This window comes from Juglans microcarpa x Juglans regia, chromosome 3D (genome assembly GCF_004785595.1).
Source record: "Juglans microcarpa x Juglans regia isolate MS1-56 chromosome 3D, Jm3101_v1.0, whole genome shotgun sequence".
Classification (NCBI taxonomy): domain Eukaryota; kingdom Viridiplantae; phylum Streptophyta; class Magnoliopsida; order Fagales; family Juglandaceae; genus Juglans; species Juglans microcarpa x Juglans regia.
Genome location: NC_054598.1, coordinates 5,557,501 through 5,573,769, shown reverse-complemented (window position 1 = coordinate 5,573,769; position 16,269 = coordinate 5,557,501). Strand labels below are relative to the sequence as shown.

General features: G+C 38.9%; 1 protein-coding gene across 1 annotated transcript; it reads left to right on the top strand.

The window, feature by feature from the left end:
* The first annotated feature begins 5,164 nt into the window (after positions 1-5,164).
* Positions 5,165-10,493, top strand: LOC121255566 (protein DETOXIFICATION 46, chloroplastic-like). Its single transcript, XM_041155938.1, has 14 exons — positions 5,165-5,874; positions 6,382-6,476; positions 6,657-6,765; positions 6,956-7,011; positions 7,455-7,510; positions 7,943-8,081; positions 8,222-8,359; positions 8,445-8,513; positions 8,621-8,731; positions 8,943-9,071; positions 9,532-9,609; positions 9,828-9,899; positions 9,983-10,045; positions 10,128-10,493. The coding sequence occupies exons 1-14, from the start codon at positions 5,442-5,444 to the stop codon at positions 10,227-10,229; spliced, it is 1,650 nt and encodes a 549-aa protein (XP_041011872.1). The 5' UTR covers positions 5,165-5,441; the 3' UTR covers positions 10,230-10,493.
* Positions 10,494-16,269: the final 5,776 nt, after the last annotated feature.

The window sequence follows — 16,269 nt, the reverse complement described above, 5'->3', positions numbered from 1 at the left end:
CTTCTCTGGACTCCCTGACTCCGGGGCTTCCAAGATTGACCGTCGGTTTTCCTCCCCGAGTGACCAGTACCCTGCACGCGCCACTGCCGACGCATCGTGCACTGTTCATTCGTTTTGATTTTCTGTTTCTTTGTTGTTTTGTTTTAGTATTTTGTTACGTTTATTTTTATGTTCTTCTGATCTTTTGTTGACCCAAGTGAGGTGTTAAGCCTTTGGATCGGACGCAATCTGGGGCAAGAGCTATTCGAGAGTGGGGGGCGATGTCACGGCCGGTGATATCTTACGACCAGTACTTGTGCGTAAGTGCTACCTGCGTAGTGGAGGCTGTTGTCTCCATGCGTGAGCTGGGTGCTCGTGCCGTCAAGGCTCGAGATGCCGATGCTTGCGGTGGGTGTGACGTCCGGGTCACACCAAGGCTTGTGGTTTTGTAGTTTAGTTGTTAGTTATTAATGTGTTTTATTTGTTATTTTAGTTTTTAATAAAATAGAAATAGGTTATTGGATTTAGTGTCCATAGCAGTGTCCCGTACCTTTCCTCCCTAGGAGGATAGATGGGCCTTCAAGTTCTGTTTACAGAACGTTCTCTCTGTTAGGAGAGAGTTTATTGACAAGTTAAGACAATGTCCGCCACAAAAGAATTTGTGTGTGGGGAAGCCTCAGAGCTTATGCGTAGTTTGGCTTATAGTCTGAATTTTTCATGTATTGATAAGTCACAGTTGTAACTTCAGTTCATTAATGAAATAAGACTATTTCCATAAAAAAAAAAAAAAAAAAAAAAAAAAAAAAACTCAACTCAAACTATCTCATTATTATTCACAAACAATCTTACTACTATTTACAAAATTTTCATCTATCTCACTTCTAAAACTTGCCTCAATTCTATAAACAAACAAAGTGAATATAATAAATTAACAGCAATTGATTCAACACATCTCATTACTATTCATTATTATTCACAAATTTTAACTTACAAATTTTATTATTATTTATAAATCATCTTAATTCATTTTATCTCATCTTAAAATCTAAACGAGACCACATGAGTGGACTGCCTTCGCTCAAATATAATAGCACCGCTTGGTGTTAACGCTAATTGCAAAATCAATTTTTTTTTTAAAATTTTTCTATTCATATTTTTAAATATTTTTAAATATTTTTAAAAAATAAAAAAATATATCAATACATTTTAAATCACTTTCTTCATCATTCGGTAAAAAAAAAATCGTCGAGTAGTAAAACCGAGCGGTATATTTGAAACGGCATAGTTGATTTTTTCTTAATTTTATGTGAAGCCTGTTTTAGCAGCAGTTAATAACAGATGATAATGGCAAAAATTCCTCCGTGATCAAGGCTGAGCATCATTCCTGGTGTCAACTTTGATTTTACTTACCTATTTTGTTTGTTGTAATATTCTGTACAACAGAGCATCATCAATACGTTCTTTCCTTTTATGATTGTATTAGTTGTGTATATATATTCATCACTTATGCAATACAAGTTGTAACAGTTTTTACAATATACACAACTGTGTTCAATATTCTTATATGGTATCACGAGCCCTTTTCTTTTAAACGAGTTGATCATTTGTTCTTTACTTCCGCTATGGCCCAAACATCCAACTCTGTCACAACCTCCAATTCCCCCACCTTTCCTCCCGAAACCAACATCATTGCCATTAACGCAAATGCCCAGCTTCCCTACAAACTGACCTCCTCCAACTTTCCTGCATGGCGTGCTCAACTTGACAGCCTTGTCATTGGGTATGATCTACAGGGTTTTATCAATGGTTCCAATCCTTGTCCCATGCTTGGGAGTTCCCCCACTGCAGAGGTTCTTGCTGCTCGCAATCGTTGGATTCACCAAGATAAACTTCTCCTCAATGGCATTTTCACTTCAGTCTCTAAAAGTATCATGCCACTTATCGCTGCTTCTAGCACTTCCAGAGAAACTTGGCTCAAACTGACCCGGCTCTACGCCAATCGTTCCAGAACGAGGGTCATGCAACTCAAGGACACGTTAACGTCCTTGAATCGTGGTGCCAAAAGCGTCACAAACTACCTTCAGCAAGTCAAATCCACTGTTGATGAACTAGCACTAGTAGATTCACTTCTCACTAATGACGATCTCACGCTCTAAATTCTAAATGGCTTGGGATCTGAATACCGTGATATTGCAGGATCCATTCGCACCCGGGAAAATCCTCTCACCTTTGAAGAGCTGCATGACTTGCTTGTCAGTCATGAGACCTATCTTCATCGCCTTGAGACTCTGCAGTAAACTACCATTACTACTGCCAACTATCACCAGAAGAAAGGTCCCCCTTTTTCATCTCATCGAGGCAAACCAAACCGAAGCAGTACCAACTCGCGGTCTCATCAGCAATCATCACAGCAACAACAATCCAATTCATCTTCAAACAGGTCCTCCATAATATGTCAGTTTTGTGCTACACCGGGTCACACGGCTTGCCAATGTAGAAAATTTTGGAATCCATCTTCTCCAACTGCAAACTGTGCTGCTACTAGTTCCTCTACAAAAAAGTCTTGGGTGGTTGATTCTGGAACATCTCATCATATCACGTCTGATATGTCAAAACTCTCTATACGTTCAGAGTATGATGGAACCGATGAGGTCATAATAGGTGATGGATCAGGTTTGTAAATTTCCCATGTTGGTACTGTCAAATTTCAGTTACCTACTCGAAGTGTGGTTCTCACCAATACTCTTTGTGTTCCTGAAATTCATAAAAATCTGATTTCCGTGCATGAATTTACTAAAACAAATAATCTTGTTCTTGAATTTCATCCTTATCACTTCTTTGTGAAGGATCCGACGTCGGGGGCGACACTAATACGAGGGCCATGTGACAACGACATCTACACACTGCCAACTTCTTCCTGTCATGTTGAAAATCCAAAGGCGGCCTTTACCACTGAACAAGTCTCTTCTGAAATTTGGCATAACCGTTTGGGTCATCCCTCTCGGCAACTTGTCACTCATTTAATTAAAGCTTTTCAATTACCAGCTAATAATCGTGTCTCCCATTCCTTATGTACTTCATGTGCTATTAATAAAAGTTAGAAGTTACCATTTCATGCCTCTAGTATCTAGAGTTCCTTGCCCCTTGAATATTTGTTCACTGATGTTTGGGGTCCTGCACCTCACATCTCTCTTGAAGGATATAGATATTATGTTCTCTTTATTGATCATCACACCAAATATTGCTGGTATTTTCCCATGAAACTCAAATTTGAGGTTTCCACTATTTTTCCTCAACTCAAAGCCATACTTGAAAAGTAATTCTCTCTTCCCATCAACATCTCTACTCCGATAATGGAGGTGAGTTTTGTTGCACTTCGAGACTATCTCAGCCACCATGGAATAAGTCATCTAACAACTGCTCCTCACACTCCTGAACAAAATGGAGTGGTTGAACGTCGTCACCAGCATATTGTGGAAACAGGCATGACTTTACTCCATCAAGCCTATCTCCCCCCCACCTACTGGAGTTTGGCATTTCAGGTTGTCGTCTATCTCATAAATAGAATGGCCACACCTTTGCATTCACTCAAATCTTCCTTTGAGATTCTGTTCAAGTCTCACCCAAATTATCTCAAACTTCGGGTGTTTGGATGCTTGTGCTTTCCCTGGCTTAAATCATATTCTCAACACAAACTGGAACCCAAGTCCCGACCATGTATCTTTGTTTGTTACTCTACCTCCCAAAGTGCATACAAGTGTCTCGATCACACCACTCATAAGATTTTCTTATCACGCCATGTTCATTTCAATGAGTCTGTTTTTCCTCATTTTTCCAACTCCCAAACTTCTCCACCACTTCAATCCGTGGCACCACCCCCACTACTTCTGACACTCGACACTTCTGTGCCTCATGGTCCACCTGTCTCGGGTCTCATTTTGGAAGATGCTAGCCAACACCAACTGCAGTCCATGCCTTGCACTACTGTCACCCCTCGAATTTCTACCTCTGATAGTGCTACCTTGTGCATGGCTCATGCTCTCTGTGCCACTGATCAGGTTGTTGACACATGGCCTCCTCCACCAACTCACATGGTCACACGCTCCATGAACAATATTCATAAACCAAAAAGGCTCTACCTTGCTACCAAGCATCCCATTCCACTGAAACATTCTCGCTATAAAGCGCGCCTTGTTGCGAAGGGATTTCATCAGCGTCCTGGTCTCGACTACATTAAAATATTCTTCCCTGTTGTAAAGCTAGCCACTATCAGAATTATTTTATCACTTGCTATAATGAATGGTTGGTCCCTCCGTCAACTGGACGTAAACAATGCATTTCTTCATGGCACACTAGCTGGTTTTATTGATTCAACCTATCCTTCTCATGTTTGCCATCTTCAAAAGTCTATCTATGAACTAAAATAGACACCGAGAGCCAGGTATCGTGCTCTACATGACTGCCTTTATGGCATTGGTTTTGAAATCTACTTCGAATCCCTCCCTATTTATCTATCACAAACACAATATTGTAGCTTACTTTCTTGTGTATCCTCCGTGATCAAGGCTGAGCATCATTTCTGACGTCAACTTTGATTTTACTTACCTATTTTGTTTCTTATAATATTCTGTACGACAGGGCAATATTAATATATTTTATGATTGTATTAGCTGTGTATATATATTCATCGCGTATGCAATACAAGTTGTGACAGTTTTTACAATAGTGTTCAATATTCTTACAGTTAAAAGACAAGTGAAGTCATTCAGTCGGTCGTGAATATTAATTTTTAAGGCTCAGTCACTGCTGGAACCAGTCAAGAAAGTCATGAACACTCCATCCTCCGATCCTCGTATCCACAAAAAATTGAAAAATAAGAACACGGATCTGAACTGAACTCACACGTTGTTCACGCTATGCCAGCGGAATTGAAGATCCCCACCTAGATTCTGAAACAGATCACAGATCTTGGTGGATATTGAGTACTCTCATTGCCAAAGAGAGTAAAGACTGGTTGGAGTTGGGAGGCAGGTAGGAAAAAACAAATAAAGAAAAGAATGGGGTTTGTGTTGGGGACGAGAAGGAGGAGGATAGGTAGGTGGGTAGGGGAAGAATGGAAGAGTTGTGGGTGGTAGGTGGGGAAAATTGGAGAGAAAGAAAGGGATTGAAAGGGACTGTAGAAGGAGAAATGGAGAGGCTGACTGTGATAAAGAAGTTCTGCAAGAGAACTTCAGAGATTGAGTAGGAAGTAGGGGAGAGTGAGGAGAGAGAGGAAGAACTTCTCAGGGATCGTCCATTCTTTTGAAATTCGCTTCTAAGTATTGAAAACTAGGCTATTCGCTCTCTCCAATCTCCCCCTCACCTGCCTTCCCCTGTATTCTCCGCTTGTTTTCCTGTGCTTTTGTTTTCTCTTCTTCAACTTTTGTTAGTCCTCCACTGAGCTAGGAAAACAAGAGAAGAAAATGCAATTCAATACCCTGATAACTCGCCCTCCCCACGCCCCTCTCGTCCCAGGCCCAGCTCGAAGATCACTCTCTCTTTTTACTCGCTGTCAAGTCCCTCCTTTCCCTTCAAATGTATTGCTCACATCGACGCCGAAAAATAGTTGCAGTCGGATAATAACAGCATGCATTAGCCCTGTCGAAGAACTAATCGTCAGCCAATCCGAAATATCTGGCGAAAATGATAATGCTACCGTTTCATTTTCCGAAAGCGTTCTGGAGGTTGAGGGAGAGGAATCGGGGAGTGAAGAGAGACAGAAAATATGGAATCAAATGAAGGAGATTGTGAAGTTCACGGGACCCGCTACTGCTCTCTGGATTTGTGGGCCGTTGATGAGTCTGATTGACACCGCTGTTATTGGTCAGGGTAGCTCAATTGAGCTCGCTGCTTTAGGTATTGTATTGCCTTAGAATATTGGATTATACAATAAATTTTCTTTTTGGTTTCGTATAGAATGTGAGGAAAGGAAACTTTTCACACTCTAAAATTGAAGGAAAGGAAAAATTTATTTATCATTCTCTCAATAATTTTTAATTTCACATTAAATGATAGACCTACAAATAAAATATAATAAATAATTTTCAATTATTTAACACTTTATCATAAGATGACGAGGGAATTATTCTTTAACAAAAGGGAAACGTCTAATATAATTAATTAAAAAAATTAATATTTGTGTCTCGCACATTTTTTTTTTAAAAAAGTGAGTAAATTTGAAATCTACGAAAAAAAAATCATTTTTTTTTATTTGTGTATCCACTTTTTTTTTTTTTCAAAATGAATGCAGTAGCCTAAAATTGTACAAGTCTGCTCTTATATGCTTGCTTTCCCTGGGTAAATCATATGATGGAGAATATACTATTCCTATAATTGATTGGTTGGATAATTTGACCGTGACAGGTCCGGGGACAGTTGTATGCGATTATATGAGTTATGTGTTCATGTTCCTTTCGATAGCTACTTCGAATATGGTTGCTACTTCCCTTGCCAGAAAGGTTAGTTTCTTTCACAGTCGAAGGCCTTTGTTGCAATTGTGTTGGTAGCACGCTTAGATGCGTTACATTTCATTATTTATAATGAACTCTGTGGTGTTAGATAATCTAGACTGATCAATTTCTCTTAGCTCTTCCATGTTCTATGCCGCTTTTTTTTTTGACAATATGGCATTGGTGCAGGACAAAAATGAAGTGCAGCGTCAAATATCTAACTTGCTCTTTGTTGCTTTTACTTGTGGTTGCTTGATGCTTTTATTTACGAAGTTCTTTGGTACATGGGCACTGAAAGGTAACAAATATTGGAGCATTTTTGGTTATTTCTAAACTGAGTGTTTAGCTTTTTTTTTGGGGGGGGGGGGGGGTGGGGGCAGCCAATAGATTAATGTTTTTCACCACTTATAGATTACAGCTAGCATTTATACTAAATGAATGGAGACACAATTTAATGACTGATGGATTGGCTACTTTTGTTTTTTCAGCTTTTACTGGGCCGAAGAACGCACATGTTGTACCCGCTGCAAACACGTATGTTCAGGTACATTTTCTCCTCAAATCATTAGTGCGTTCTCTTTTATAGTTTGAAGATCGCCAGTTTGGAATCTCTTGTGCAGATTTTCTCCTTTCTTACTGCTAAACTCTAAAACCAAGTTATAGAAGGGAATTGCTTTTCTGAAAAAGATTTAGAAGTCAGATATACCCGTGAATGACCTTCTATGATAACTCTTGAGTACACTATAGTCAAGATGGTGCTAAAGTCAAATATATATGATGCAACTATTTCTGTTGCTAGTCATATTTATCATATGTATGATCAACTATGTAATGGCTTGCAGTAGCTTTTGTCTTTGCTGGCTGTCTTGGAAAGTTCATAGAATCTGACATAGAATTTCCCAATATCTGTTGGATGCTGGCTGCTTAATCTGATACATTTATTGTTCTACTCCCCTTGATTTTTTTAAATGGATCTTGTGATGGTAGATTCGAGGCTTAGCATGGCCTGCACTTCTCGTTGGATGGGTTGCTCAGAGTGCAAGGTGATGATCTACCTCTTCTAAATGTTTTACACAGAATGAGCTCACAGTTTTTTTTGTGCGCGTGTTACTATGATTGTTCATTATTGTTGTTGATCTTCCAATGCATGTACATGTTAGCTATGATAGAACTACTAGACAAATTTTGTTAAATATGCAGTGCCTTGGTTGGTGCGATGCACCGTTTTACACAATTTCTGATGGTGATCAAATATGTCTCATATGCGTTTGTAAGATATTGGGACAACTTGGAGTTTGATTATGATACAATTGATTTTCCCACCTCAAATGACATATTGTGGAATGAAATTGGAACGTTTATTACTTAATTGAGTATTTATCTGATATTCCCATCTCAAATGAGATATTGGCTGGTTTGAGGAAATTGGAACATTGGTTCATTGAGTTTGTATCACTTCCCCTTCCATTTCGCAGTCTTGGCATGAAAGATTCCTGGGGACCATTGAAGGGTTTGATGGTTACAAGTACTATAAATATCGTTGGTCATGTAGTCCTTTGTAGCTTCTTAGGCTATGGTATTGCTGGTGCAGCATGGGCTACTGCAGTCTCACAGGTGTGCTGAGTTAAATTTTCAATGTGAATTTTGTTAAGGTGGAATATAATCTATATTATGTGCTTATGCATTCTCATTGTAGCCAAGCAGATGTGCACACCCTTTCTTTTTCCATTGCCACTCACCAACATTCTTTCTAGGTGATTGCAGGTTATATGATGATTGAAGCTCTGAACAAGAAAGGATACAATGCATTTACCATCTCTATTCCGTCATCCCATGAACTTCTATCTGTACTTGCGCTTGCTGCTCCAGTGTTTATAACAAAGATATCAAAGGTTACCATACTGTATTACTCAATTCTGCAGTAGTACCTGGCCTCCTGTTGTATCTTAATTTATCTGAGACATTCTGATGCTTTAGGTGGCTTTCTATTCCCTCCTTACATACTTTGCTACAGCTATGGGCACACACAACATGGCTGCCCACCAGGTTAGTTTTGTTCATACATGTAATTTTGGTTAATGTCTTCCCTGCTCGAGATCCTATGTTTTGAGCACTGATGGTCATTTGCATTTGCAACTTATCTTTTACTCTAGGTCATGATTCAAACATACTGCATGTGTACCGTATGGGGTGAACCTCTCTCTCAGACTGCACAGTCATTTATGCCAGAGTCAATATATGGAGTTCATCGAAATTTAGGAAAGGTATGTAATGGTCATTTTTACAATTCCAATTCCTTGATGTTTGCATCAGTTGCCGTTACAATCATGTTTTATCCTACATCTTATTGATGTATGATTCAGGAAATATCTCCTTCCCTGACTGTCTATTTGACAGTATTAATGCCACATCGTCTGTCTCTATATTGACTTTTGTTTGTTGAAAGTTTTCTGAGTGGTTGAGTCAATAAATCAGGCTCGAATGCTGCTAAAGTCACTTGTTCTCATCGGAGTAACACTTGGTTTGCTGGTAGGGGTTGTTGGAACATCTGTTCCTCGGTTGTTCCCCAAAATCTTCACACATGATCAGAATATCATACAGGAGGTTTGTTCTTACTTTCATAGTTTCTGTCGTGAGTATTATTAGTCCATTTATAGTTTTTGGAGCTGTCACATTGCACCTTACCATAGATATAGATGCCACTTTGGTGCTTCTTTCCATCATTTGAAACAGTGCTCAAGTGACAAATAAATCCGAGAAATTGAATTAAATTGCCATTTTTTTTCATTTATAGTTACTACACCTGGACAGAATATCTTATCTGCTCTGTTTCATTGGCGTCTCATGCCATATATCTTGTCTGACATTTAGAAATCATAAAATTAAGATATACCCCATACTTAACAAATAAATAAATCATAATCAATTTTTTTGTTGAAGGCTGAGGAAATTAGTCAAGGTGTAGATATTCTATGGGAAACATGTGCATTGTCATTGTTTAGTGCAGATGAAAAGTTAAATCTTATCTAATTCTTCTTGATATTTTATCTTTGGTTCCAAACAGATGCACAAAGTTCTGGTTCCATTCTTTCTTGCATTAGCCATCACACCCTCAACTCAAAGCCTTGAGGGAACATTGCTGGTACGCTTGGTTTGACTTTAATGTGGAGTTTCCGTCATGTTTTCCTCTAGTCCATGGCTTGCTGAAACTTGATATATGAGAATCATCTCTATTTTATGTCAACTTTTATCGTACTCGGCTTAACATTTCCATGTGCATATGTATGATCTGCCTTTAAATTTGTGAAGAACCTATTTATTTTCTAATCTGTGATTAGATTGTCCGTTTTGTTTCTGCAGGCCGGACGGGATCTTAAATTTATTAGCTTGTCAATGAGCGGATGCTTCTCCGTGGGTGCACTTCTCCTGCTGGTAGAGATCTGCTGCATGCTCTTCTGGTATCCTTTTTTTACATATTGTTTCATTAACAAGACCCTCATTTTTTTCCTCACCAGCTTGTAAGCAGTAGAGGATATGGCCTGCCTGGCATCTGGTTCGGACTAGTGGGATTTCAATGGGTTAGAACATCACCCGCTTTGTTATTTGCAAATACTGTCCATTTGAACTTCTCTTGATGGCACAAAACTTTCTCGTTTTCAGGCTCGGTTTTTCCTCTCTCTTCGGCGTATTCTTTCTCCAAATGGTATACTTTACTCTCAAGATTCGAGTCCATATAATTTGGAAAAGCTTAAGGCTGCCTAGTTTTGGAATCCACATGAACGTACTGAAAAGTCAAATTCTGAAGAATCAATTCGTGGTTCTAGCCTACAGCAATTGGGAATCATTGTTCTTGTGGTTGAAGATTAATTTATCATTCTTTGCCTCGTTGAGGCTAAAATAAGAAGCAACTGAAGCAGTCATGTTAATTTCACTATGGCCACAGGTTGCTTCCGACTTGTCGTTTTGTTCGATATCTGATAATAAAGAATTCAGTTCGGCGTGAACTTCCTAGCCAAGTTCATGGAATTACTATGGTATCTGCTGTAGACTAGTTCTTTCAAAAATAAATGAAAAGTGCTGAAATTATACAAAAATAATTTCACAAACTGACGTGATTTCATATGATATGTTAAATTTATTTTAGAATAAAAATAACTCTACGATTTGACAAGTCATATCATGCCATGTCAGTTTATAGAATTATTCTCGTGTAATTTTCTTATAGCTAAAATATTTTTTAAAATAAATTTTTACATTAATTACTTCCTTGAAATTATTACTTGGAGTTTTTTCCGTCGACAAATGCTTAATATTGTATAAACAACAAGAATGGAGTAAGGAAATGAGATTTTTTATTTTATTTATTTAAGTAAGTTGCCTTAAAAGTTGATATTGTTATTATGGCTTCATTCCGGATACTTCGAAAATAGAAAATAAATCGAAAGGAACATGCGGCCCTTGTTTTCTATAAAACGCTAACAGATGATATACATTAGGCCCAATAATGATTTGTAAAAGTTGTAAGTTTGCATAGCTCCTTCCAAAAATATTGGGCTCTATCACGGAAAAATGGGGAAAAATCACTTTTTTAGTGGGGATATTATTTTAAAAGACTAATACGAAACTTACACCTGTCTCTAATATTGCTCTAGCATTGGCCGATAGTTCATTTTTGTATATATTTTTTTTTAATATTTATCAGACTATCCCAAGTAGAGAAAATAGAACAAGTGGCCCACAACTTGGCCCGGGAAACAAAGCCTAAACCACAAACCCAGATTAAATGATGGCGGCAAATATGCCAGCACAAAGCAGTCCAAACAATAGTTAAGGCATATGATGAAATATTAAGAGAAATGATAGTTACAGTTATGAATGTACAAACGTCGTATAATCATTTAAAAAAAGATAAATAAATATCAGATTCACATGAAAAGATATTAATTTTTTAATAGTAGATTCTACTCTTTTTCAATGCGACTACATAATACTTGTGCATTTTACGATTATATGTAGTATTACTCTATCAAGAATCATACACCGTGGACGTCTTGTCAGGATCTACCCTAAGAGACTTGTTGAAAGTCCCTATTCTAACTTTTGTTTGTTGGAAGTCTTCTGACGGTTAATCAAATAAAACAGGCTCGAATGCTGCTAAAGTCACGTGTCGTCATTGGAGCAACACTTGGATTGCTGTTAGGGATTGTTCCCCAAAATCTTTACGCATATGATCAGAATGTCATACAGGAGGTTTGTTCTTGCTTTTTGAGATTCTGTTGTAAATAATATCAGTCCATTTATAATATCTGGAGCTATGTCGTATTATGCTTTACCATATTTCATTAAATTGATTGTGACATTAGCTGTCACACCCCCAACATTAGCTGTCATTATATTGATTTAATGACGGGGCCGTGTTGAGTATTAATGAGTTTTTTCCAATATGGACACCGAATGGAAGGCTATTTCGATGGACTTTGATTTTCTGTGTTCTCCTAATTCAAATAGCCTCAGAATTTTGAGCTTGTAAAAAGATGCAGTTTAGGCTCCGTGGGTTTTAGTCATGCCATCTTCAAGCGACACATCCTTCGATCAAGGAGGAGAACTCCCCCCCTCCTTGTGCTTAGGCAAGAAATGAGTTTAGGATAGACTACGCCCCTGGCCACTAGAGCAACAACCCAGGTGGCGTTCAGGAGTCGACTGATTCTTGTACTGGTATTCTCTTTGCCGATAACTTTTAAAGGGTTGCATACGCAGGACAAGGCGGGCCTTTTTATATCAAAATTTTGACCCAAGAAAAAAAAATCGTGCAGGGGAGAGAGAGAGAGAGAGAACTTTTCTCACGAATAATTAATTTGGTTGCATTTCATATCTAAATGATGGCATAATTTTCCTGATCCCGTGCCATGCTAAAATCTGAGCCGAAACCTGCTATTAAAAATAGGCTCTGCTAGGCTAGGGGACCCATCCGCTTCATCGTGAGCTTTATATAAGCTGGTTTGATTACGCAGATAAAATGATATGAAAATTGAGAATTGAATAAAATAATTAGAATATAATTTTTTTAATATAATTTTATTTTAATATTTAGAAAAATTAAATTATTTATTATATTTTATATAAGAGTTTGAAAAAATTATAATAATTAAATAAAATGAGATATTTTATAATATCCAACGAAACCTAGTGTATTTTGGTTGCTTGTATAAGAATATGGACAAGTTTGTGTTAAATTGTCTTTTTCTTCCCCCTGCAGGCTGGACGGGATCTTAAATTTTTTAGCCTGTCGATGAGCGGATGCTTTTCTGCGAGTGCACTTCTCCTGCTGGTAGAGATCTAGTTCGGACTTATGGGATTTCAATGGGTAAGAGTTAACAATATTTGTAAAACCACTGTACTTCTCTCTGGTGGAGTATTGCATTTATATAGATGTATACAAAACAGAGTAGAGTTTGAATAAAATTAGAAAAACTAGGAAAGATAATTACAAAGGAAACCTTATCTCCTATAATCAAGGAGGATAAGATGGAGGAGGATTCCGTAAATCAATAACTGATTTACTGGAATCCTCTACAGCCTCCCGCAAGCTAAGAGTGGGATTAACACACACTCGAAGCTTGGATCGAAAAAAAAGATAGAGATCCCGTGAAACACTCTTGGTAAAGACATCGGCCAGTTGCAAGTGGGACGGAACATGTTGAAGACGAAGAGTTCCAGCAACAAGAAGTTCACGTAAAAAGTGATAATCGAGGTCGATGTGTTTGGCGCGCTTATGGGACACGGGATTGGAGCTCAAAAAGATAGCACTTTTGTTGTCACAAAGAAGGAGAGGCCGATGAGTTAAGGTGACCCGAAGATCACGTAGAAGATGAGTGAGCCATAAAACCTCAGCAGCAGTGAGAGCGAGAGCTTGATATTCGGATTCGCAGCTTGAATGAGAAACCGTGGGCTGTTTCTTGGCACTCCAAAAGACAAGATTATTGCCGAGATAGATTGAGTAGCCAGAGGTGGAGCGTCTAGTGTCCGGGCATCCAGCCCAATCGGCATCTGAGTATGCAACCAAACCCATAGAAGAGGATGAAGTGAACTTGAGGCCAAAGTGAAGTGTGCCTTTTACATAACGAAGTATTCGCTTGACTGCCTGGAAATGAACAGTAGTAGGTGCATGAAGGAACTGACTTACAGAGTTGACTGAATGTGCAAGATCCGGACGTGTAATTGTCAAGTATTGTAAGGCACCTACTAATGAACGGTAGAGAGTAGGATCTTCAAATGGCGTACCTTTGGAAGAGAGCCGTTGAGAGACAACCATAGGAGTTGGAACGGGTTTGTTGTCCAGAAGTTGTGCACGGGCCAATATATTAGCAGCGTATTTTACTTGGCTGAGGAAGACACCGTCGAGAATGTAAGATGCCTCGAGACCAAGAAAATAATTTAATGGACCTAAATCCTTGATAGCAAACTCGGCATGTAGCTGGGTAATAAATCGATTTATGAGAACTGAATTATTCCCAGTAAGGATAATATCATCGACGTAGAGTAGAAGATAAAGAAGATCATCCTGCCGATTAAAAACAAATAAAGAAAGGTCCGCGCGACTGCAAAAAAAATCAAGTTTTAGTAGAAATGAACTAAAACGTTGAAACCAAGCACGTGGTGCTTGTTTCAAGCCATAGAGAGCCTTCTTTAATTTGCAAACATGGAGAGGATGGCGAGGATCAACATAGCCCGGGGGCTGCTCCATGTAGACGGTTTCGTGAAGAATGCCGTTGAGAAATGCATTTTTTACGTCGAGTTGAGGCAAGGGCCACTTGTAAGACACTGCGAGAGAAAGAACAACACGAACTGTGGAGACTTTGACCACAGGGCTGAAAGTGTCCGTGTAATCGAGGCCAGGAAGTTGAGTATACCCCTTTGCAACAAGGCGCGCTTTGAAGCGATCAATGGACCCATCGGAATGAAATTTAGTCCGAAAAACCCATTTGGAACCAACAATATTAGTATTGGATGGCCGGGGAACAAGATCCCAAGTATGATTTGTTTGAAGGGCCTTCATTTCGTCGTCCATGGCAACAAGCCAAGCTGGATTTTTGGCAGCCGATTTAAATCTCTTAGGCTCAGAGGTGACAAGCAGAGCATGGAGCAATGATGAGGATTGCACAAGGCTGAGATGAACTGGATGCCGTGTCTTAAAAATCCCAGATTTTGCACGAGTAACCATAGGATGAGATGCACAAGAAATTGATGGAGTATTGGCAACGAGCGAGGCCATAGAATCAGTAGATGAAACTGCAGGCGTTGTTGAGGTAGTATATGCAGGTGCGGGCGAAACTGCAGGAGCTGTTGACGTAGCAAGTGCAGTTGAAGAAGAAGTTGACGCCATATCAAAGGAAGAAACCTGCAAAGTGTCATCTGTGCAAAAATGACAAGGAGCAGGGGAGATCTGCGTAGTAGTGGGCGAAGATGTGCTAGGAGTGTGTTCAAGAGAGCAGGGCTCGAAAAAATTAGAAAAATCAATGTTAGTGATAGAGTTAGCACGGGAAGTGTTTGAAAATGGAAAAAAATTCTCATCAAAACGAGCATGCCGTGTAATATATGTGCGAGAAGTTTCAGTGTCAAAACAACGGAAACCTTTATGTGAAAAGCTATAGCCAAGGAAAATACACGGCAAACTGCAGGGAGAAAATTTATGAGGTACATAATCACGCAAGTAAGGGTAGACTCGACAACCAAAGGGATGAAAATTTTCATAATTAGGAGACTTACCAGAGAGAACTTCAAAAGGTGAAAGACCACCAAGAACGGGCATAGGCAATCGGTTGATAATGTAGGTAGCTGTGCTGAAAGCGTCAACCCAATGCCAAGGAGAAACGTGAGAGTGAAAGAGGAGGGCAAGACCAGTTTCCGTCACATGCCGATGTTTGCGCTCAGCTCTACCATTTTGAGAAGGAGTGTATGGACTAGACATTTAGTGATGAATGCCAAATTGTCAAAGGTGAGATTGAAACCGATTACTTGTAAATTCGGCGCCACCATCGCTTTGAAAAATTTTAATTTTGTTGGAGTGTTGATTTTCAACCAATGTTTGGAATTGGAGGAAAATATCAAAAAGATCCGATTTCAATTTCATGGGATAAAACCAAGTAAAGCGAGAGTGATCATCGATAAATATCACATAATAGATATAGCCAAAATTAGATTTGACGGGAGCGGGACCCCAAATATCGCAATGGATGAGACCTAAAGTATCAGTAGATCGTGTAGTATTTGGGGAAAAAGATAAACGATGACTTTTAGCGAGTTGACAAGTAGAGCAAAGAGATGGATTAGGCAATAGAGAAGTGAGAAATAATTGTCCTTTTTTATTCAAAACAGATAAAATAGAATGATTTACATGACCAAGGCGAGCATGCCATAATTCAAAAGAAGCATGTAAATTTTTATTCCTAAGGACAGAAACAAAAGCAAGGTTGCCATGATTCACCACATAAAGACCACCTTCGCGTTTACCGGTTGCCACCGCCGTTCCTGTGACTTGATTCTGGACAACAAAATTATCATGAGAAAAAGTGACAGAGAGAGGAAAATCAGAAGTTAGTTTGATGATGGACAACAAGTTTTTGGTAAGACGAGGGACAACAAGAACATCTAAAAGTTTAAAATTGGAAGAAGGAGAGAACATGCCAGTGTGAGTAATAGGAAGAGAAGCACCATTTCCCACTATTACGCAGTCCTTACCATGATAAGGCTCAACCTTTTCCAACTGAGAAGAATCAGGTGTCATGTGAGCGGAAGCGCCAGT

Bases quoted from the DNA above. Each gene is read 5' to 3' on its own strand.
- LOC121255566 (XM_041155938.1), top strand. From the start codon at position 5,442: ATGCAATTCAATACCCTGATAACTCGCCCTCCCCACGCCCCTCTCGTC. The intron at 8,732-8,942 runs GTATGTAATGGT...TCAATAAATCAG, and splicing joins TTCATCGAAATTTAGGAAAG to GCTCGAATGCTGCTAAAGTC. The intron at 10,046-10,127 runs GTTAGAACATCA...TCTCGTTTTCAG, and splicing joins GACTAGTGGGATTTCAATGG to GCTCGGTTTTTCCTCTCTCT.